This window comes from Equus caballus, chromosome 7 (assembly GCF_041296265.1).
Source record: "Equus caballus isolate H_3958 breed thoroughbred chromosome 7, TB-T2T, whole genome shotgun sequence".
NCBI lineage: Eukaryota > Metazoa > Chordata > Mammalia > Perissodactyla > Equidae > Equus > Equus caballus.
This window is the reverse complement of record NC_091690.1, coordinates 5,498,098-5,519,469: the sequence shown is the minus strand read 5'-3', so window position 1 is coordinate 5,519,469 and position 21,372 is coordinate 5,498,098. Positions and strand designations below refer to the sequence as shown.

General features: G+C 59.0%; 1 protein-coding gene across 10 annotated transcripts; it reads left to right on the top strand.

The window, feature by feature from the left end:
• Positions 1-9,953: 9,953 nt before the first annotated feature.
• FCER2 (Fc epsilon receptor II) lies at positions 9,954-19,885 on the top strand. 10 transcript variants are annotated; one of them, XM_023644108.2, is made up of 13 exons: positions 9,954-10,146; positions 11,598-11,718; positions 12,757-12,879; positions 13,162-13,215; positions 13,727-13,780; positions 14,293-14,346; positions 14,897-14,959; positions 15,164-15,226; positions 15,359-15,421; positions 15,514-15,603; positions 17,650-17,801; positions 17,936-18,042; positions 18,228-19,885. In XM_023644108.2, exons 2-13 carry the CDS (start codon positions 11,697-11,699, stop codon positions 18,364-18,366), a joined length of 984 nt encoding a protein of 327 aa, XP_023499876.1. In that variant the 5' UTR covers positions 9,954-10,146; positions 11,598-11,696; the 3' UTR covers positions 18,367-19,885.
• Positions 19,886-21,372: the final 1,487 nt, after the last annotated feature.

Below are 21,372 nucleotides of genomic sequence, written 5' to 3'. Positions count from 1 at the left end.
ACCTAGGAGTGAGTCAGATCTTGGAGGAATGTTTATAAGAAACTGCCAAACCACTTTCCAAAGTGGTTGCACCATTTTGCACCCCCATCAACAATGTCTCAAGGCCCTGGTGGCTCAGGGTGGGTATTTTTGACCCAAGAGAGCCTTCGGCAGCTCTAGAGCAGCCGGGGTGGGGGGGGGTGTCTCTAGAGAAGAGCGGGAGGGGAGGAAATGCTGCTGGAAGTTGAAGCAGATCGTGAGGGGATGCAGGAAGCCGTCGGGAACATGGGCCTGATAACGCGTGTTTTCGTGGGAAGATAAGACTCGGGGGCTGGGAAGCAGGAGGGGGGCACTCTGCTACTTGGAATTACAGCCTCTGAACCAGCCCAAGGAGGAGGTTGGGAAGAGAAGCCGGAGGGAAGAAGTGAGATCAAGTCTCCCGTGAATAAGGAGCCATTTCGTGCATTCATGCATTCATTCTTTCATTTCTTCATTCAATGCAACCATATTCTCACCCACAAATTCTTATTATATGCGGGGCAGTGGCATTCCAATGGAGGACAAGAGGTTGGGGTCTCTGGCCACAGAGAATCCTGAAAACCCTTGGGCTTAGCAGAAGCAGCCCACCCACAAAATGGTATAGACTCTATGAGCCCATTTCTATGAAGTTCCACAACAGGCATGATTGCCTGGGAGCTGAGGTGGAGATTGGCCGAGAATGGCCTTGAAAGAACTTTCTGGAGCGATGGGAGTGTTCTGTACCTTGATGGGAATTTGGGTTCCACGGGTGAATGTATTTGTCAAAGCTCAAAGAAAACACTCTTGGGATCTGTGAATTTCATCCTACGCTATCTTCCTCAAAAGGAAAAAAGTAAAAAGGGTGGTCAACCAATATTGGAATCTAGTTTGCGTTCTGCATGCCGGAGTGTGTAGGGAGAAGTGGACTGCTGTTGGCAACTTACTTTGAAATGCATTAAAAAATAAGATGGATTAAGGGGTGGATTGGTAAACAGATTCGTCATGAAGGAAGTAGAGGCAATATTGATTGTAGAATCTAAGGGTGAGTTTTTCACCCTAAAACTCAACTTTCCTGGTTGCTTGAAAATTGTCATAATGAAATGTCGGGGTTCAGGCTAGGGGTGCTGCCGTCTGGGCCTCACAGCCTGGCGGAGAGAGCAGGAGGCGGTGAGGAGGCACAGAAGGTGGTGTGCCCACCTGGAGAGGTCGGAGGTGGAACATTCTGGAAAAGCAACCCCCTCTTCCCCACACTTCTGGCCTGAGGGGTGAGGAGAGTGAGGGAAAGAGTGTCTGCCTTGGAGAGGCCAAGGAGGCTTGTGCTGGGCGGCAGGGGGTGGCGGCAGGAGAGGCCCCTTCAGGCTTCCCTCCGACTCTTTCCCAGTGGGGGTCCCCGCCAACAGGCCTCTGAGTGACCACATGACCATGGTCTCTGGAACCAAGTCAGCAAGTCAGTGGTGACCCTGAAGCCCAGCCAGTGTTTCCTGAACAGACCGGCCCCACCCGTCACCCCACTTTCCAAGGAAATGGCCTTGGGACAGAGTTGCTTGTCCTTTTCATGCCTCCTCCTTACTATCCCAGGAAACCCCCTGGGAGCCCGAGGTGTCTTACCAGGTTGGCTGAGGGGTCTGGGGAAGCCCCCAGGGTGGAAGGGACACACTCTCCTCCAGCCCTTGGCGGCCCCTTCCCCGTCTTCCACAACGTCGCTGGACTCTCCCCTCTTCTGTGTCCCCAGATGCGGTCACAGATGACTGGAACAGGTGAATTCAGCAGACGCCAACAGAAAGCACTGAGTCTGAAATCTGTGCTTGCCACTTACGTGCTGGGTGAGCCTGGGCATGTGTCTTTGCCTCTCTGTGCCTCAGTGTTTGCGTCTATCAAGTAGGAATAACACCAGCCACAGCATCTACCTCCTAGGGCGTTGTGCAGCTGAATAATGAGCCCCTGACCTTCCGTGGGAAAAGGGGCTTTGTAGGTGAGATGAAGTTAGGGATCTGGAGATAAGGAGGCGATCCTGGATTCCCCGGGGGCCCCATGTCATCACAAGGGTCCTTAGAAGAGGGAGGCAGGAGGGTCAGAGTCAGAGAGAGAGAGATGTGACAACAGAAGCACAGGTGGAGAGAGACGGGATGACATCACACTCCTCACTTTGAAGATGGAGGAGGGAGCCATGAGCCAAGGAATGTGGGCACCTCTGGGACCTGGGAAAAAGCAAGGAGCCGCGTCCTCCCTAGAATCCCCGGAAGGAGCTCAGCCCTGTCGCCACCTTGACTTCAGCCCAGTGAGATCTGTGCTGGGGACATTAACTTCCAGACTGCAAGCCAATAAATTGATGTTTTTAAAGCCACCAGGTCAGGACCATTCCTTACAGCAGTCATGGGAAACTCACACATATACGATGCCTGTAAAGCACCTACTGTGCGCCAAGCCCTGAACCCTGGGCGGGGGACTCGGTGGTGACGATGGACACTGTCCCTGCCCTCCAGGGGCTCATGATCTAGTGGGGTTCAGGCAATGAACAAGCAAACACGTTCACACAAAGAGGGGCCACAGAGACCATTATAGGGGGGTCTGCGGGGCTAGGGGCTGCTTTGGCTGGTCCCCCTCCCCCACCCACAGAGAGCAGAGACCAGAGGATGAGGAAAGACCAGCGAGGGGGATCAGAAAGCAGAAAAGCAAGCAGATGTAGCTGATAGGAGTGAAGGAGGAACAATGCAGGCAGGCAAGCGGGCAGCCACACGGGGCCGCAGCCCGATGTGGCTTCGGCTTCAGGAAGTAGGGCTAACGATGTTCCCGTTTAGTGAGTGCTTCTTCCTCTCCAGTGTTGTGTGGACAGCTTTACACACACAACAACCCATGTGGGAGAATTGTTGGGGGGGGGGGCGGTCACCACTCGGGGGTAGTGACCAGGTGCATCCATCAGGGGACAGCACTCCTATGGTCCTGGCTGTCCTAGGGAACCAGCAGGCAGAATAGTTGGATGGAGTAGAAAAAGCACATGACCCTAGACCGAAGTCCCTAAGGGGCTGAGGGCCTGGGTCCTTGAAAGTGGGACCTGGGAACTTGGATTCTGGGTCCCTGAGGGTCAAGACCGGGATCCTGGCCTCCTGGGTCCCTCCGGGGCTGGCGTCCTGGATTTTCGGGTCCCTGAGGGTCAGGACGAGGGTCCTGGAGTCCTGGATCTCAAAAGGCTAGATGCCTGGATTTCTAAGGGTGGGGCATGGAGTCCTGGCTTCCTGGGTCCCTGTTGGCCTGGGCCTGGGTCTCTGAGGGGCTGGGGGCCTGGAGGGCTGGATTTCAGGGTCTCCAGGAAGGCGAGAACGGGAGTCCCTGAGGGTGGAGCCTGGGGTCCAGGATTTCTGGATCTCTGAGAGACTGGGACCCATCTTCCAGCCTGGTCTCCACACAATATCCCATCCTCTCATTGAACCTCGGGCATTCTCGGAGAGAAATCCCCAAATCTTCCAGCGCAGGCTGGGAATGGTCTCAGGAATCCCAGGATGGACTGGCTCAGCCCCCTGAGCCCTGAGTGGGGGGGCGGGGGGGGGGTGCGGTGCTGGGGTCTGAGGGCTGGAGGGAGTGGGCAGCGGGCCTGCGAGGCCCTCCAGAAGGAAGGCTGTGGACAAGCCAACCTCTGTGTCCCCCCTCATCATGAGCCCCCCTCCAACCTCTCCCCAGCCTCCAACAACACACGAAAACAAAACCAGCCAAGCTCCAGACTTCGAGGCTCCAGGAAGGCGAAAACACAGAGTCAGCCTCTTGCCCTTCCACACACACCCTCCCTCTTCCTATTGACTTGCTCTCTGCAGGGGTGAGGGGTCAGAGGTGAGTGGGGAGGGGTGCATGTGGCTGGAGGTGTATGTGGCTGTGAGCTCAGGGCCCCTCCAGCAACGGGGCCCAGTCCTGCCCTCTGGGAGTTTTCAGTCCAAGAGAGACCGATCCAGTGCAGCTCAGGGCTGGGCTCAGGGGTGGACAGAGGACTGCGGGGCTCAGAGGAGCCCCTGGCCCGCCTCTGCCGTCAGGGAGGCCTCCAGGCAAACTGGCGCTGCAGGCTAGCTCGGCACTCTGGGCATGGGGACCTGCCCGTGCAAAGGCCCAGAGGTGCGTGCGAGAGAGCAGTTTGTGGAGTTCTGTGAGCTTGGGCGCTTGGGGAAGTGCCTTTGGGTGCTTGTAGGAAGTGGAGGGAGGTGAGGCTGGAGAGGCCGGCAGCGGGGGCCTTGAACTGAAGGTGAGGGAAGCTGGCACTCTGGGCCCACAGCAGAAGTGAGCCATGGAAGGTTGTAAACAGGCGGAAGATGTGGTCAGGTGGCTGCTGTGCGAGGAAAGGACTGAGGAGGGGGTGGCAGGAGACCAGACAGGGGGCTGCTGCCATTGTCCAGGAGAGAGGATGGTGGCTGGGGTTGGCGTCATGGAAAAGGAGAGACAGGACCCATCAGAACATGAAGAATGTGGAAGGTAGGGCAAGGGAGGAGGCAGGGGGATGCCCGGGTCTCTGGCCCATGGCCGGGTGGTGGTGGCCAATGTTGTGCCCAGCTTGGGGCAAGGGTACCATCTGGGGTCACTCTGCTCCAGTCACACTGGCCTCCCAGATGTTGCTCCAACACACTATGCAGGGTCCCCAGCTCGCCACCATGGAGTAGGGAGGGGCCGCCACACAGGGCCTTGCATCCTGTTCCAGTTTGCACCTGCTGTTCCCTCTGCCCAGATACCCTTCCCCCTGATCTCTGAGGGCTGGCTCTCCCCTTCCCTTCAGGGTCCCCAGTTCAAGCATCACTCACTCGGAGAGCCTTCCCTGACCCTCTGTTTAAACAGCCCCTCTGTCTCCCTCCTCCCACTGCTTCACGTCACTTCACGGCACTCGCCACCATCGGACGTTTGCCCGTCTCCCCGGACAGAATGTCAGACCCAAGGGCAGGGATTTTTGTCTGCCGCGCTCCCTATTACAGCCCCAAGCGCCCATCACAGTGTCCAGTGCCTCACTGAATGAATGCATGCATGAATGAATGAATGAGTGGGTGAATCAATGCAGGAACGAATCGAGCTCAGGAGGTGGGGCTGGGCTGAAGGGAGAGATGCAGGAAGTCAGCGAGGACTGGGTGTTATTGGAGCCGAGGGCTGGTGGAGAGGCAGAGAGAGGTCCTGGGGGGAAACTGAGGCCGGCAGAGGGGAAAGAGAGCCGAGTCCAGCAGGAGGACGGCTGGTGGAGGAGCCCGGCTTCTGTCGTTAACCTCCCCACGAAACAGCTCTGCAGAAGACCGGCAGAGGGTGCATGCGTGTGTCTGTGTGAGCGTGCACGTCTGTGTGTCTGTGTGTCTGAGCATGTGTTCATACTGTGTTGTGTGTCTCTGTATGTCTGTGCATTTTGTTGGCATGTGTTTCTCTGCATTTATATGTGTGTTTGTGTATGCGATTGTGTTGTGTGTGTAGCTCTGTGAGCACATTGGGTGTGTTGACCTTATTTCTGTAGTTGGATTGTGTGGTGTTGAATCTGTGTGTTCACGTCATGTGTGTGTTTTGTGTGTACTGTCCGTGTGTCTTGTGTGTACTTGTGTGTGTTTCGATGTATCTGTTGGTATCTGTGTGTCCCTGTGTGTGTGCTATGGGTGTCCGTGGTTTTATTGTGTTGTCTGTGTGTGTGTGTATGTTTATCTGTGGTGTGGTTGTGTCATGTGGTCTTTATCTTTGTGTATGTGTTGTGTAGATGTCCATGGGTTGAATCTGTAGTTTTGTTGTATTGTGTGTTGGTGTGTGTTTCTTGTTGCTTGTGTTGCATCTGTTTCCATATGTTTGTCTGTACTTCTGTGTGTATCTGTGTGTATGAATTGTATATGTCTATTGTGTGTGCGTGTGGTTTTATTTGGTTGTGCGTGTCTGTAGTTTGATTGAGCCCTGCGGTCTATATCTTTGTGGATGTGTTGTATAGATGTCTCTGGGTTGTGTCTGTTTGTGCTCTTACTGTGTGGTGTCTGTGTGTGTGTTGGGTGTGTTGTCTGTGGTTCGGTAGCGGGGTGCCCGTCAATCTGTGTGTGTGTGTGTCTCTGTGTATTTGTGTGACTCTGTGAGTGATGGCGTGGCGTCACTCCATGTGTGTGTGTCCGTGTGTCTGCGTGTTGGGGGCCCCACCCCCCCAACCCCCCCCACCCCTCACCCTAGTGACTCGCAGCAGCTGTCGATTGGGCTCAACTCCAGTTCTTCAGAATTCTCACTTCCCCACAGTCGGGGGGGCCGCTGTGAGAGGCTGTGAGACATCCGGGTGGGCCGGGGAGGGGCCACTCGGACCCCTGAGCTTCCAGGGCCAGGAGTCCAGTGCCCTCCTCTGTGGGGGAAACTGAGGCCCAAGAAGGGAGGAGACTGCTTAAGCCACATGGTCAAGGTCGGGGGAGGCCACAAGGCCGCTGGCCCCTCTCTGTCTTCCCCTCCAGGTCCGGGGACCTCTGGGAGAGGAAGACGTGGATTTCCCCTGGCTGGGGGCGGGGGGCAGGGTACCAGCCGATGACTTCGAGGTCACAAAGTCCCCTGCGGGGACCTGTGGCAGCAGGAAATATTTAGGAGAAAAGTCCAGCAGCCGTCTCTGCTTCTCCCAGAGTGGTCTGCTCAGACGTCACCCCACATCCCTCAAGTTTCTGAATCATCCGGTCTGAACCGGCTCTCCCCCCACCCCCACCGGCTACCCCCGAGCCTGCTTTCCACCAGCAGCAATTGTCCTGTGGATTTGTGGACTTCAACCCGGTTTTTATGCTGCCCCAGGATGGACCTTGAAGACATGATGCTCAGTGAAATAAGCCCGTCACAGAAGGACAAATCCTGTGTGATTCCACTCACGGGAGGTCCCTAGAGGAGTCACATGCACAGAGACAGAAAGTAGGATGGTGGGGCCAGGGGCTGGGGGCCGGGGATGGGGAGTCAGCGTTTCATGGGGACAAAGCTCCAGTTTGAGAAGATGAGAAAGTTCTGGAGACGGATGGAGGGGATGGTTGCACAACAAAATGTGAGTGCACTTAATGCCACTGAAAATGATTAAATGGTAAATTCGATGTTATGTATATTTTACCACGATTAAAAACAAAAAGTTTTGTCTCCTCCCTCACGAGAGCTGGGACTTTGTCTTGTTCCCAGAGCCCAGCACACAGTAGATGCTCAAGAAATGGTTGTTGAGGGGCTGGCCCCGTGGCCAAGTGGTTAAGTTCGTGCGCTCCGCTGCAGGCGGCCCAGTGTTTCGTTGGTTCGAATCCTGGGTGCGGACATGGCACTGCTCATCAAACCACGCTGAGGCAGCGTCCCACATGCCACAACTAGAAGGACCCACAATGAAGAATATACAACTATGTACCGGGGGGCTTGGGAGAAAAAGGAAAAAAATAAAATCTTAAAAAAAAAAAAAAAAGAAAGAAAGAAATGGTTGTTGAATGAATGATGGGGGAGACAAGTGATCTGTTCACAGTAGATGGAGGGACAGATGGGGACAGAGAGAAAGAGCGAAAGTGTGTTGAAGCCTGAAGCCAGTATCTTCTCCTTTAAATCATGGTTTGAGGCAGAGGTTCTCACCTAGGGGTGACTCTGCCACCCAGGCGACATTTGATGATGTCTGGAGACATTTTTGGTTGTCACGATTAGGTGGAAGAGGGAGGTGCAGCTGGCATCTAGTGGGTAGAGGCCACGGATGCTGCCCACCACCCTACACAGGGCAGAGCAGCCCCCATAACAAGGTATCATCCAGCCCCAATGTCAACAGCGTGGAGAAAGAGAAACAGCTTTAGGGGCACCTCCTCTTGGAAGCCCTCCTGGATTTGACACACCTACTGCCTTCCACACACACACACACTTCCCCTTCCCTTCTCCCTCTCGCCACATCAGGAGAGGTTAAACAGGCGGGGTGAGCCCGGGGCTGCGCCGGATCGGGTTGGGGTCAGGATCGCGAGGTCCCTTCCTCACGTCTGCAGCACGCGGGGCCCTGTCCCAGGTGCTGAGGTGCTGTGTTGAGCGCGGTGGAGGCGGCTACGCGCCGCACGGAGCGCAGGTTGGGGTTTCGAAATGGAACATCGTTAGGGGCGAGCTAGGGGCGAGCTGGGGGCGAGTAGGGCAGGGCTGGGGAGGCGGTGGGATCCCGCCTGGGGATCCTTCATGGTGGTTGCGAGGTCCCTGACTCGCTCCTGCTGAGTCGGGATTCGGGACTGGCGATGCGCTCGGTGCAGCCCGAGGTTCAAGGATCCCAAACCTGAAAGGAGAACCGACACCTTCAGATCAAGGCCCACATCCGCACGGTTTCCTGTTTTTCCCCTAAACTGAGCAAGAGACGTAGGTTGACACCGCAAGGAGTGGGGGAGGCCATCGCGTCACAGGGTCCCGGCAGCCCGCAGAGTCAGGGGTCAAGATTTCACCCCCAAAGCATCCTCTTGTCTTGGCAGGGACCGAGAACCGCATGGCCGTGGAGCCTGGAAGAACCTGCAGGGCCAGTGGGCCCCAGTGGGGCTGAGGGTGGGGCCACCTGGATCTTAGAACGCTCAGAAACTCAGAACACCAAATGCCATCCAGCCCCATCCTCTGTCCCAAGTCCTGTCCTGTGTCCTCATCACTAGGACAGCCCCACTGTCCACCTAGACGCTCCGGGGGACACCCGGGCATTTTCCACAGCATTTTCTGAGTAACCCCTCCCCCCCCCCCCCACACACACATCCCACCCATCACCAAAGCCCGTCTCTTCTCAAACCAACCTCATCTCTCCATCCCCATCGCTGCTGCCCCAGGCCACCTCTTCTGGCCCCCTGACCAGGTGACAGCCCCCTCAGTGTCCCCACTCCCCCTTGGCCCCCATGACAGCCCCCCCAGGGTCCCCACCCCACCCAGACCTCCTGCTGTCTTTTGTCCGCTCAGCAGCCCCCAGTGACCCCTCTCTGATGCCCACCTGACAACTCTATTCCTCGCTTAAAATGGTCATCCTCTGTCACTTGCCAGACCATGCAATGGGTTCAAGCCCCCACAACTAGCCCAGATCGAGGTTCAGAGAGATATTCGGGGACCCAGAACAAGCAGCCTCAGCCCACCTGCGTCATTCATTCAATAGACGGGGACTGATGGCTACCTGTCCCCACGCTGGGGACACAGTGTGATAGACAGTCCCCTCTGTCCTGGAGTGCCAAGTCCTGGGGACCTTCCAGCCAGGCCCCTCCCCAGCCGGTGGCTGGCCCAGGTCAGTCCTGGTTGAGAGGTGGGACATGGGGGCACAGGTGGGCTTCTTCTGGAGTGAGAGGCAGGGCGCCAAGCCTGAGGTGGGGAGGCAGCCCATCCAGGAGTGGGGGTCAGCATGGGCGTCCCCCAGCCGAGAGCGGGGAGGGGGTTAAGGATCAGGGGACACGTCTGAGGGGAGGAGAAGCAGAGTGTGTGAAGTGTCAAGGAGTTCCTGTGAATGCAAGTTGAAGTGGCACAGTGGTTAGGATCCACACTGCCTGGGTGGAAAGCCTGGCTCTGCCATGGATGAGCTGTGTGACCTTGGGCAAGTTACTCAACATCCTCTGCGTTTCACATTCTTTATCCAGAAGGCGGCATGGATGACAAAAGCGTCCACCTCACAGGGCGATTGTGAACATCACGCGTGTCAATGTGCCTGACACTAAGAGCTGTGCCCAGCACACGGTGCCACTTAATTAAACTATATAACGAATCGTCAATGTCTGATCAATGTCATCTCATGATCTCTTTCTTCCCTCTCTTCCTCCCTCCTCTCTTCTTTTCCTCTCTCTCTCTCTCTTTCTTCTTCCCTCCCTCCTTCCCTCTCTCCTCTCTCGCTCCCTCTTCCCTGCCATGGTGGAATAAGGATTCAGCGCGAAGTCACTTTGCTTCGCATCCTGACTCGGCCACTTCCGTCCTAAAGCACTCTGGGATGGTGGCTTTGCGTGTCTGAACCTCGAATTGCTCACCTGAGACGTGGGGATAATAATAGCAGGGACTTTACCGGGCTGTGGGGGGCATCTGAGGAGGCCATGCGTGGATGGGCAAGTCCATAATTAGGTCTGTGAAAATAGAAGCTGTGGGTGGGTCTGCTTTCAGAAGAAACTGTCTCTCCAGGTTAGACCTGTCACCACGGCCTGTGGCCCCTGCCGGCGTCGCCCAACGGCCCCAACAGACTAGGAGGAGGACGACGCGCTCGAAACTCATGTGAGTGAGCCTGTGTGAGCACACGGTGCGTGTGAGTGTGCGACGGTGTGTCAGTGTGCGTGTGCCTGAGTGTGGACACGTGTGGCTCTGTGTGTGTGTGTCGGGTCGGCGGTGGAAACTGGACATCGAAGCTTCCTGGAGGGAACGACATCAGGCTGAGTCTTGAGGGAGGCCAGGAAGAGGTCTGTGCGAGAGAAAGGCAGGGGGCAGGGGGCAGGTGTGGACAGCCTCGCCAGGCAGGCAGGGACCTGGTTTGGGGAAGTGAAAGCCAGTCAACCGGCTTGGCTGAGCAAAGTTGAGCCTAGCGGGTGCACTGGGGGTGACCATGATCATGTCCACCCCTGTGTGACGTAGATAAATTACGCTCTCGGTCCCTCAGTTCCCCCAGCATCCCACCCTTAGGTTGACTGAGCGTCCTGTGGAGCCAGCGCTGTCACTTACCCCCAATTTACAAATGAGAAAGCTGAGTTGTTCATCTAGGGAGCAGCCAAGACTCAGCTCTGAGTCTGGCCGGCTTGGGCTCAGCCATGTCCGGCTGTCTCCCCTGTCACAGGACGGTGACCCCTCTGGCTCCCTCCAGGATAGTGCAAGACTCAGTCTGGGATGCTGTTCCTTGGAGCCTGGCAGCCCACATCTCTGCTTCCCTGAGGCTCAGAGAGGGGAAGCAACTTGCCCATGGTCACACAGCAAGGAGGAAGCCAATGACCCCCCAGGCTTGTCTGACCCCAAAGCCCAAGCTCTTTGGCACATCCTCAGTGCTTTCAAGCCAAGAGACTTTAAAGACACCTTGGGCACGTTGGCAAAGGAGAAAGCTGAGGCCTGGGTGACAGAGTCGCTGCTTTTCCCAGCAGGACCTGGCACAGAGTAGATGCCTGATAAATGTTGAGGACCTGAAGACCCTCTGTGTGCAGCCACGCACCCAAAGCCTCAGGAATACATTATTATCTCATTTGATCCTACCACGGTCTCATGAATTGGGTACCGTCATCACCCACCTTCTACAGAGGGGAAAACGGAGGCTCAGAAACGTTGAGTCCCGGACTGAGGTTACACAGGCAGCAACAGTGACAAGAACTGAGGTTACTTTTGGTGCTCACCATGTGCCAGGCCTTGTTCAAAGCATTTTACACATTCACATAGAGCCGACAACCACCCTACGGTGTAGGTATTACGAATGTTGTCATTTTATGGGTTAGGGAAACTGATTTCGAGGTTCAGTCACTTGCCAAGATCACACAGGTGCACATTTATGGACCACCTGCTGTATACCTCACATGTGATGGGCTCTGGGGTGCCCACCTGTGGTCTCAAGGCCTGTGACCCTCCATGCCAGCTGCAGGAGCAACACTGACTCCCGGTTGTGGACTCTGGGGGACCCTGGGGTCCTCAAGTCCCCGCTGCTGGCCTGTGCCAGTAACTAGAGCCTGACGTCTAACCCTAACCCTCATTAGATCCCAGATCCCAGCCAGAGCTGTGACTGTGCCAGTCAAGTGGACTGCCTTGACAGGTGGTGAGCACTCTGTCACTGGGAGAATCCAAGCAGGGCTGCCATGGAGGAACATGCATACTCAGGTGAGAGGGCTCTCAGGAGCTGACACTGGCCAAAGCAAGAACTCTGACCCCCTGACCTCCTACCTTCCACCCTGGAGAGGAGAAAGGCTCCTGGGTCCCCATCTGGAAAGAAGAGTGAATTTCTAGGAAAGGCCCAGCGTCGGGGGGGAGGTGAGCTCCAACCGGCCTCCTGGCACAGAGCCCGGCAGGAGAGGGAAGCCAGGGCACCGCCCTTCTCTGACTCAACACCCTCCCAACAAAAACCAGCTCCAGCTGGGGCTCTGGGAGCCCGATAGAGTCGGAGACCAAGTGGGACTCAACACGATGGATCCTCATAGCCAGGGTGAGGGGAGGGGGCCTGGGGCCCGCGGTGAGGTGTCAAGGCAGGGCCTTGGGGGGCCCAGGAGTTGGGGTGAGGCCTGGGGGAGGCCTGACATCTGGGGAAGAGCTTGGATACGGGGAGGAACTGAGCCCCGGTGTCCTGTGTTTGGGGGAGAGGCTCAGAGTGGGGGACGGGCGTGAGGGCGAGGGCTGGGGGTGGGAGGGGAGGGGAGACGCGGCCTTCTGGAGGTGAGGCTGGGGCCCAGCATTAGTGGGGGCGTAAGTGAACCCATAAAAGGGAGAAGGGTCTCAGGTGAGAGCTGGGTGGGGGTCGGCTGCCTCACCTGAGGAGGTGGCCCCTGGAGGAGGAGGTCTCAGCTCCTGGCCCCGGGCCTGTCTCTCTGGACAGTGACCTGGCCCCAAGTTTGGCCTGCTGACTGCTGGAGTGTGGGCAGAAGGAGCAGAGACATTGGGCTGGATGGGTGGAGGGACACACCCAGAGATGCACAGATGCAGAGATGGACACACAAAGGTCGGGGCTGGGGGGGCCTGATGGACATGAAAGACGGCAGCGCGAGGGGAAGGTGTGCAGAGGAGGCTGGGGGTCCACTGAGACCCTCTGCTTCAGTGTGGGTTCTGGGCAGGCTCCCAGGACTTTGGGGCTCTGGGCGATGCAGAGACGGGCAGAGCCAGAGCCCAGCCTCACCCTGTGCCCCTCGGTGTTCCCCCTACCCCCAGTAGAGTTCCCAAAGTTTCCCAGGAGGCGGCGGCAGTGCTGCCAGCGGGGGACGCTGCTCGCACTGCTGGGACTGGTGACCACCGCGATGTGGGCCGGGCTGCTGACCCTGCTTCTCCTGTGGCGTGAGGACACCCCCAGTCCCCTGCGGCCTCCCTCCCGTGTTCCCTCCCAGCCCCCCGCTCCCAGGTCCTGGGGAGCCCAACACAGCCCCAGAGCCCAGTGTTCCCATCGTGTCTCCCACCTTGACCCTGCAGCCCCGTGCCCCTGACCCCCAGGAGCCCCGCCCCGCGTCTCCCACATGGTATATGCAAGGCCTCCCTCCATCCCTAACTGGCAGATGGGGTGTGGGTGGGTGGGGACGCCCGAAAAATCCTTTCTCACCCCTCTCCTCTCCTCCTCCCCAGACTGGGAGACTGTGCAGAAGCTGAAACAGCTGGAAAAGACCGCGGCCCAGAACGGTAGGGAGGAGCCAAGCGGGGAGAGACGGGGCTGGGGCACCCGGCTCTTGTCCCGCTTCTGCCCCTTATGGCTGTGGGATGTGGGAGAAACGGCTCCAGGGTCCCCCCTGGGAACTGAGGGTCAGCCTGTGCTCCCCGCTCCCCGGGGCTGAAGACCCCGCGACTCTTGCGAGGGCGGGCTCTGAGACGAGCCCAACGGAAGCTGCCCCAACGGCTCCCTGCCTCGCCTTCCTCCCCTGCAAGGTGGGCATCGGCTCAGTGTCACGAGGCAGAAACCAGCTGAGACCCCGCGAGGCACTTAGAACGCCTCCAGGGAGCTTTTAGTAAAAGCCTGTTACTTTTCTATTCCATCCTGGGCGGGAGAAGTTCATTCGATTCTTGCCTGAGTTCTCCTGAGTACATTTGCCACCCAAATTCAAAACAAAAGCTGCGGCCGTTGTGACAGTGTGGGGTGGGGGTGGGGGGGCACCCGAAAAATCCTTTCTCACCCCTCTCCTCTCCTCCTCCCCAGACTTGGAGACTGTGCAGAAGCTGAAACAGCTGGAAAAGACCGCGGCCCAGAACGGTAGGGAGGAGCCAAGGGGGGAGAGACGGGGCTGGGGGGCACCTGGCTCTTGTCCTGCGTCTGCCCCTGATGGCTGTGGGATGTGGGAGAAACGGCTCCAGGGTCCCCCCTGGGAACTGAGGGTCAGCCTGTGCTCCCCGCTCCCCGGGGCTGAAGACCCCGCGACTCTTGCGAGGGCGGGCTCTGAGACGTGCCCAAGGGAAGCTGCCCCAATGGCTCCCTGCCTCGCCTTCCTCCCCTGCAAGGTGGGCATCGGCTCAGTGTCACGAGGCAGAAACCAGCTGAGACCCCGCGAGGCACTTAGAACCCCTCCAGGGAGCTTTTAGTAAAAGCCTGTTACTTTTCTATTCCATCCTGGGTGGGAGAAGTTCATTCGATTCTCCCCTGAGTTCTCTGAGTACATTTGCCACCCAAATTCAAAACAAAAGCTGCGGCCATTGTGACCGTGTGGGGTGGGGGTGGGGGGGCACCCGAAAAATCCTTTCTCACCCCTCTCCTCTCCTCCTCCCCAGACTTGGAGACTGTGCAGAAGCTGAAACAGCTGGAAAAGACCGCGGCCCAGAACGGTAGGGAGGAGCCAAGCGGGGAGAGACGGGGCTGGGGGGCACCTGGCTCTTGTCCTGCTTCTGCCCCTGATGGCTGTGGGATGTGGGAGAAACGGCTCCAGGGTCCCCCCTGGGAACTGAGGGTCAGCCTGTGCTCCCCGCTCCCCGGGGCTGAAGACCCCGCGACTCTTGCGAGGGCGGGCTCTGAGACATGCCCAACGGAAGCTGCCCAAACGGCTCCCTGCCTCGCCTTCCTCCCCTGCAAGGTGGGCATCGGCTCAGTGTCACGAGGCAGAAACCAGCTGAGACCCCGCGAGGCACTTAGAACCCCTCCAGGGAGCTTTTAGTAAAAGCCTGCTACTTTTCTATTCCATCCTGGGGGGGAGAAGTTCATTCGATTCTCGCCTGAGTTCTCCTGAGTACATTTCCCCCCCAAATTCAAAACAAAAGCTGCGGCCGTTGTGACTGGGTGGGGTGGCGGTGGGGGGGCCTGCACTTGGGGCTGGTGGGGGCGACCCAAGGACCTGCCTTCCTGGGTCCTGATAACACGTCTTACCTCCTGCCGCCCCAGTCTCTCAGGTTTCCAAGGACTTGGAAAAACACAAGGGGGAGCAGGTGGCCCAGGAATCCCAGGGTGAGCAGCCTCAGCTTGGGGCCTGAGAGGAGGGGTCAGGGGGAACCTGGATAACACGTGGATCAAGTGCTCTAGGCCACCTGTGACTTGGGAAACGAGCAGGTGACCCCAAAGACCCAGGGTCAGAGGCCGAGGGGCCGGTGGGGGGTAATGGGGGTGTGGTTCTGATGACGTGCTTGCCACTGAGCACCACCCCCCAACCAGCTGCCAAGATGTCGCAGAGCATGGAGAAAATCCAAGATGAGCAGAACAGAATGAAATCTCAGGGTGAGAGATCAGGGTTGGGGGCAGGGTCCTGGGGCCATGGTGGGCGGTGAAGCTGGGGACCAAGCTCGGGGACGTTCGGCCCACAGACAACATCCCTGACACCGCTCCTGCCCCCATACCCGCTCTCATCAGACTCGGAGCTCTCCCGGAACCTGAACGGACTTCGCGAGGACCTGAGCGACCTCCAGTCCCAGGGTGAGCCTGGGGAGAGGAGGGGAGGGGCAAGGAAGGGGGCTCGCAAGTGGGTCTCTTGACCACAGCCCCCTTCCAACCCCTACCCACGCCAGGCTTGAATGAGAGACGCGCAGCCTTGCACGCACTGGACAGGCTCCAGGAGGAAGTGGCGAAGCTGTGGATAGAGCTACGCGTGTCCAACGGTGAGTGTGAGCGTCTGGGCCCACGGCTGTGTGGGTGTGCGCATGTGACTGCACAGGTGTGGGCACTGTATGTTCAAACACACAGTAGAGGTGTATGTGTGACAACGTGGATGGGTGTGTATTTATGTGTGTGGCAGGGGTGATGGGGGCCCCACGAGAATGCCCTTTCTGAGTCCAGCTGCTCCCTCCACCGATTTGGGGGGGTCCCACCATTTTTCCCTCCTCTAGGTAAAAGTTGCCCCACATTTACCATCTCTGGGTTCTCTTCACTCTCTCTCTTCTGCCCAGTTCGGCTTAGCAGACGGTCATCATTAGGGTGCCCTCAGCCACAGCCCTGGGGGAAGCTTGCCTGATCCAGCCAGGGGGCCGGAGGGGAGTCACCTCTGCAGCGATGGGGACAGCGGGGACCGTGGCGTCTTCCCTAGCGGTGGCAGTGATGGAGGGGATGCTGGCAGTTACGGGGGGCGTGGGGGCGGCCCCAGCAGGCTGCAGAAAGAGCAGATTCGATCCCTGTGCCTTTATCCTGGGGTAGGGACCCGGCTGTCACTGCTCTGAGGTCCCCCCCACCCCAGCCCACCCTGGATATTTGATCTTTGCCCTCTGTGGAGCCCCAGCTGCCCCAACTGGGGAGAAGAGGAAGTGCTGGGTGTGGAGAGCTGTCCCCTGGGACGTGGGGTGGCTGTGGGAATCCCAGGAAGAAACCCCGCAGTGGTCCTTCTGGGGAGGGTGGGAAGAGGGATCTGAGCCTCGCTCACTGTGATGGGGCCCCTCCTAATTCCTGCTCTGTCCCTGAGTGCCCCCCACCCCTCACCAAGTCTAGTCCCATGGCCTGGGGTCTCAGCCCAGCTCTGGGGGCTGTCTCTCAATGACCACGTGACACGTGGGCAGGTCACCCTCCCTGAAGTTCCCTTGAAGGACCCAGAGAGATTCTCTTCCTGTTTTCACCCCCAGAGGGCTACGCGCTGGTTCCCCAGTTCACGTGTGAGCAGCACCTCCAGCTCTGTTTTCCCCGGGGGGTCCTCAAGCTGCCGTGGACTCCAGACCCCTTAGAACAATTCCCCCAAAGCCAGGGAGCCCTCGGTCCACGTTCACTCTAAGAAAATCTGCAGCGAATCACGAGTGAGTGGATCCAGTAACAGTGCGTTTAAACTCCCACCCGGGAATGCTAGGGTGGCGACAGCGCCTGACAGGTTTCTTGGGGTCGGGGTAAGAGGAGACAGACCACGCTCCAGCCCTCCAGTCCTCCCCATGGGCTCCAACAAGAAAATCATCTCCATTTCCAAGACAGTGGCCAAGGGCGCTGGCTTCGGTGGTGCTGGCAGCGATGGTGGCCAGGGCTGTTATTGGAGCAGCTGGTGAGGACAGGACACCGGCAGAGTAATGCTGGTGGTCTCAGCCTCAGCATGACCACCGGCACTGGTGATTCAGACGTGGCTGGTGTGGGGCCCCTAAAGGCGGTGTTGGTGGTGGTGAGAGATGTTGCTGGCGATCATGGGTGTCTGGGGGATGATGTTGGTGACAAAGGTGTTCCTGACAAGGGTGGAGGTCGTGGCCATGATGTTGGCGGCTGAGCTGCTCCTGCGGTGCAGCGGGTCTAGCACGTCGGCATCAGAGCTCCAGGGAGGAAGGCAAACTGCGAGACTCTGCTAGGCTCTGGGGTGGGTCTGCTTTCAGCCCGGAGGCCAGGAGCGACTCCAAGAAAGACGCTGCCACCCACTCTGCCCATTGTGCCCACCACGGTTCCCACCACAGTGCCTGCCACGGTTCCCGCCACGGTTCCCACCACGGTTCCCACCACGGTTCCCGCCACAGTTCCCACCACAGTGCCTGCCACGGTTCCCACCACGGTTCCCGCCACAGTTCCCACCACAGTGCCTGCCACGGTTCCCACCACGGTTCCCGCCACGGTTCCCGCCACGGTTCCCACCACGGTTCCCACCACGGTTCCCGCCACGGTTCCCATCACAGTGCCCACCACGGTTCCCACCACAGTGTCCGCCATGGTGCCCTCCTCCGCTGTCCCCCTGAGCCTCTCCTCCACCCCAGGCTCCACGTGTAACACGTGCCCCGACGACTGGGTCCATTTCCAAAAGAAGTGCTACTACTTCGGGGAGGGCCCCAAGCGGTGGATCCAGGCGCGGTTCGCCTGCAGCAAGCTGCACGGGCGGCTGGTCAGCATCCACAGCCAGGAGGAGCAGGTGGGCCGGGCTCCGCAGAGGGTGCCGCCGGTGCTGTGGGGGAGGGGGAGGAGGGGGTCCCCAGCCCAACTCGTCGTGTGGCAGGGGGACCCAGACACGTCTCCCCAGTCCTCCAGCCCTGTCCTGCTCCCCAGGACTTCCTGACCCGCCACGCCAACAAGAAAGGCTCCTGGATTGGCCTTCGGGACCTGAACATAGAAGGGGAGTTTGTCTGGATGGACCAGAACCCCCTGGACTACAGGTGAGGAGGGGCCAATGGAGAGGAGGGGGCCCCAGGCCTGGACTTGGGGGAGCTTCCGGATGGCAACTGAGGGAGATGGCCAAGGATGACGGGCAGGGCCCAGACTCACAGGGATGTGTCTGGGCTGAGGGCAGAGGGCCCCGTTCCCATCCCCGACCCCAATGACCTGAAGCCCTGTGCTACAGCAACTGGCAGCCGGGGGAGCCCAACAACGGGGGCCAAGGCGAGGACTGCGTCATGATGCGGGCCTCCGGGCACTGGAACGACGCCTTCTGTGGCAGCTACCTGGACGGCTGGGTGTGTGACCGGCTGGTCACGTGCTGACTGCCCACCAGCCACCTCGGCCCCCCTGGGTCCACGGGGATTTGTCCTGAGTCGTGGACCCTGACAGCCCCCTGCCCGCCCACCAGGAGCGCCCCTCTGTGTCACTCCCCCATCTCAAACACGGGAACAGCAAGGCCCATGGCAGGACCCTGAGGACCCCCGCCCAAGGCCTGGACACCTCTTTGGTGGCTGAAGGGTCCTGGTGATACTTCCTACACCCCAAATGGAAGCAGCTGACCCATCCTCGGCTCCTGCCAACGCCCCGGAGGGCTTGTCCCTTGTTCCTCAGGCCAGCTGGCCATTGCCACCTCCCTGACTTTAAGGGCTTGAGGATCCCACCTCGAGAACCCCTGCCCACGAGCCTGAAGGCTAGCAGCCCCCTCCTCACTGGGGCACAGCTCCTGGCAGCCCAGCCGTCCAGGGAGCGGCCCCGACCCGTGTGCTTCCTGTCGCCCCGACCTGGCCGTCTGCTGGAGTCAGGAGTGAACCCCCACCCGTGCCCTCCCCAGACGCCGCGCGTGTCCGGGCACCACACGACAGAGTCCCCCGCTCAGGCAGCCAGTCCTCCCCACCCGGCCTGCATCAGTAAGACAGGGCGACGGGGGCCCCTCAGCCTGGCCCCCTCCTCAGGGGCCTGCAGGTGTGGAAGGTGGGAGCTGGGAGGCCCAGGGCCCAGCACGGGGTGGGGACAGGACTGGGCCTCTGGAGCGAAAGATGGGCTGGACTCCAGGTCACCTGTGCTCTCTATTCACTGCCCATCCCTAGATGTCTGTGTCCCCCAGCTCCCCACCCCGGAACTCCCAGCCAGCGCAAAACTGCCTACCTGAGCCCTCCACACTGTATTCGAGGCTCCCCTCTACCAGTCACTCAGGCCCGCACTGGGGGCACCCTGGCCACCTCGTTCCCTCACTGCCCCCTCCAAACCCATAAGGAGAGCCATGGGCCGTGGTGTCCAGACACATTCAGAATCCACCCACTGCCTTGGCGTGGCCCCCATCCTCACTCCCTCTGGTCTCCCTCTTCACTGCCCCCAAACATTCTAGAAGTTTCCTTTCAATATAGAGGAAAAGCCAAAGCCTTACAGGGTCCTTTGCGATCTCAGAACCCCTCCCACGTGCCTTATCTCCCCAACTTCACTTTCTCTTTCTCCTCCCCGCATCCGGCACCCACCCCAGCCACCTCCCTATACCTTAAACATTTAGGCTCACTCCCACCCCAGGGCCTTTGCACATGCTGCCTCCCCTGCTAGCTCCTCAGTGAGGCCTATCCTGAGCTCTCCCTCCCTCCCATTTAAAATGACAGCCCTGACTCCCAGTCCGTTTTACTCCTCTGTACTCTCCCACCACGGCACCCTTCTCCTTCCGACAAGATGTGTAATTCACTGATCTGTTCACTGCCTGTGTACACGGGTTAGAATGCAAGCTTCAGGAGGGCAGGTGCCTGCCTTTGTTTGGTTCTCAGCTGTCCCCAGCGCCTGGCACACAGTAGGCGCTCAATAAATATTTGTTGAATTAATTAACACGTGACTGTAGGCAGATGACTCTTCTGGAACCTGCTCTGTGCCCTGTGAAATGAGGCATGCTGCCTGCCTGGGTCACCAAGGGCTGGTCCTGGGTCCCCCCACCGCCCACCCCCCATCACAGGGCTTCAGTGGAGGCCTAACTTGCAGCCCAAAGCATCCTAAGCCAGAACCACCGTGACGGGACCCTGAGGAGCACAGCTGCCTGTTCTTTCTCCCTGTCCTCCCCTGCCGCAAACCGGGGTCCAGCCCCACAGCCCTGCAGCTTGTCCCAAACCTTCTCCGGCAAGTCCCTCCACAGACCCCAGGCCCTCCTCTCCCAGCTGCCAAGCCCTCCCTTGGGGACCGGCCCCACCTCCTCCCTCCGGCACTATTTCTCTCTGGCATCCTTCACTCCTGGGCCTGTGGACCGAGCTGGCCACGCTGCCCCTGCCTTCCGCCTCTCGCTCCTGCCATCTGCCCCACCTGTCCCCCAGCAGCAGGCCCTGGAAGCCACTCTTGCCAGGATCCCTGAGGACCTAGGGCTGTTAGACCCAGACTCCTGCAGTTCCCTCTGAAATCTGGCCTCCCAGCACCCCACCCTCAGCTCTCCCTCCTCCAGGCCGGTGGCTTCCGTCTCTGCCCTGCCCCCCAGCCCAGTGCAGGCTGCCACCCTGGCCGTCCCCTCTACCAGCTCCCTTGGGCCCCCTCCCCTCCCCCAGCCCAGAGCTATGTCCTGACCATCCAGCGCCACACACAGTGGGTGCTCAGTGGTTTTATTTCTTCTGTTGGTCTTCACAACGTGCTGAAGCCCACCTGGCTCGTCACCTCCTGCTTGGGTGACTTAAACTGTCCCCGGTCTCCCCGTCTGTGCCGCCCTCCACGAGGCAGCCAGATGGAGCACCCCAACGGCAAATTGAAAACCTGCACCCACCCCATCCCCTTCAACCCTTCTCATAAGCAATGAGGGGGACCCAGCCGGAGCCCCTGGGGTTCCCTTTCAGGTCCTGGGGCGGGGGTGAGGGCTGGCGAGAACTTGAACAATTTCCCCCAAAAGTCTGGCAGGAGTTACCCTGAAGAGGAGTGAGCGGAGCGGAGAGTGGGGAACAAAAAGGAGAGGAAGCGTCACCTGAAGCGTAATATTTTCCTTTTTTAACAAGGAACACGTGTTCGGACGCCGATCACGGGTTTAGACATTCACTTCAGGATATTTTAAGCATCCAGGTGACTCCGAATGAGCCCGCCCATTTCCGCCCTGAGAACCAGGGTCAGAGTTCTCAAAGTGTGGCCCCCGGAGCAACAGCAGTTCCTAGGAAGTTGTTAGAAATGCAAATCCTCGGCCCCCCCACCCAAGATCTGCAGAATCGGAAACTCTGGGGCTGGGGCCCAGCCACGCGAGATTTAAGACTGTGCCCAGGGGCCCTGCTTGTCGCCAAGGTGCACAGGCCGCGCCCGGGATCTTGCTACCGCAGCAAGGGTAACAAGGGGTTAAAGCAGAGGTCTGCAAA